The sequence below is a fragment of the Etheostoma cragini genome, unplaced genomic scaffold (genome assembly GCF_013103735.1).
Source record: "Etheostoma cragini isolate CJK2018 unplaced genomic scaffold, CSU_Ecrag_1.0 ScbMSFa_2677, whole genome shotgun sequence".
Classification (NCBI taxonomy): Eukaryota; Metazoa; Chordata; class Actinopteri; order Perciformes; family Percidae; genus Etheostoma; species Etheostoma cragini.
Window position 1 is genome coordinate 5,990 of NW_023266864.1, and position 471 is coordinate 6,460.

The 471-nt window shown below is 44.4% G+C and overlaps 1 protein-coding gene across 1 annotated transcript in view; it reads right to left on the minus strand.

Annotated features, from left to right (window-relative positions):
- Nucleotides 1–320, minus strand: part of LOC117940523 (protein NLRC3-like) — a gene marked incomplete at its 3' end in the record, with an annotated part of 6,305 nt that extends 5,985 nt beyond the window's left edge. Inside the window, exon 1 of the mRNA XM_034865770.1 lies at nt 85–320. Within this exon, the coding sequence (XP_034721661.1) occupies nt 85–212 (128 nt within the window). The remainder of the gene's footprint in view (nt 1–84) is intronic.
- Between the last annotated feature and the right edge of the window lie 151 nt (nt 321–471).

Sequence of the window (471 nt, forward strand, 5' to 3'; positions counted from 1 at the left end):
GGGTTACACGGAGCTTCAATCCTTAAAAACAGCAGAGGAATCTGAAAATGAGGTTTATCAATGAGTTGGTATCAGTTCTCTTACTTTGTGTCTGGGGGTCCAGGTCCAGTACTGAGGTCTGGAGGATCTCTTCTGGACCGGTCACTCTTCATAGACCACCAGCCTGATACTCCAGACTCTGCTCTGTCCTCCTCTTCCTCCAAATCACTCATCTTCTGATCTGAAGTCAGTCTCCTCCTTCCAAAGGGGCCCCTGTTCTACGAGGGAGGGGTCTAAAGTGTAGTCTCATTTTCACATGTAGTGGCAATTACTGGAATTAATTATACATATGTGAAATTACAGAATGATTGTCCTCTTAACCCTGAACAAAACATTACCTATAGCCTCTTTTTCTTTTTTAACACACACACACACACACACACACACACACACACACACACACACACACACACACACACACACACACACACA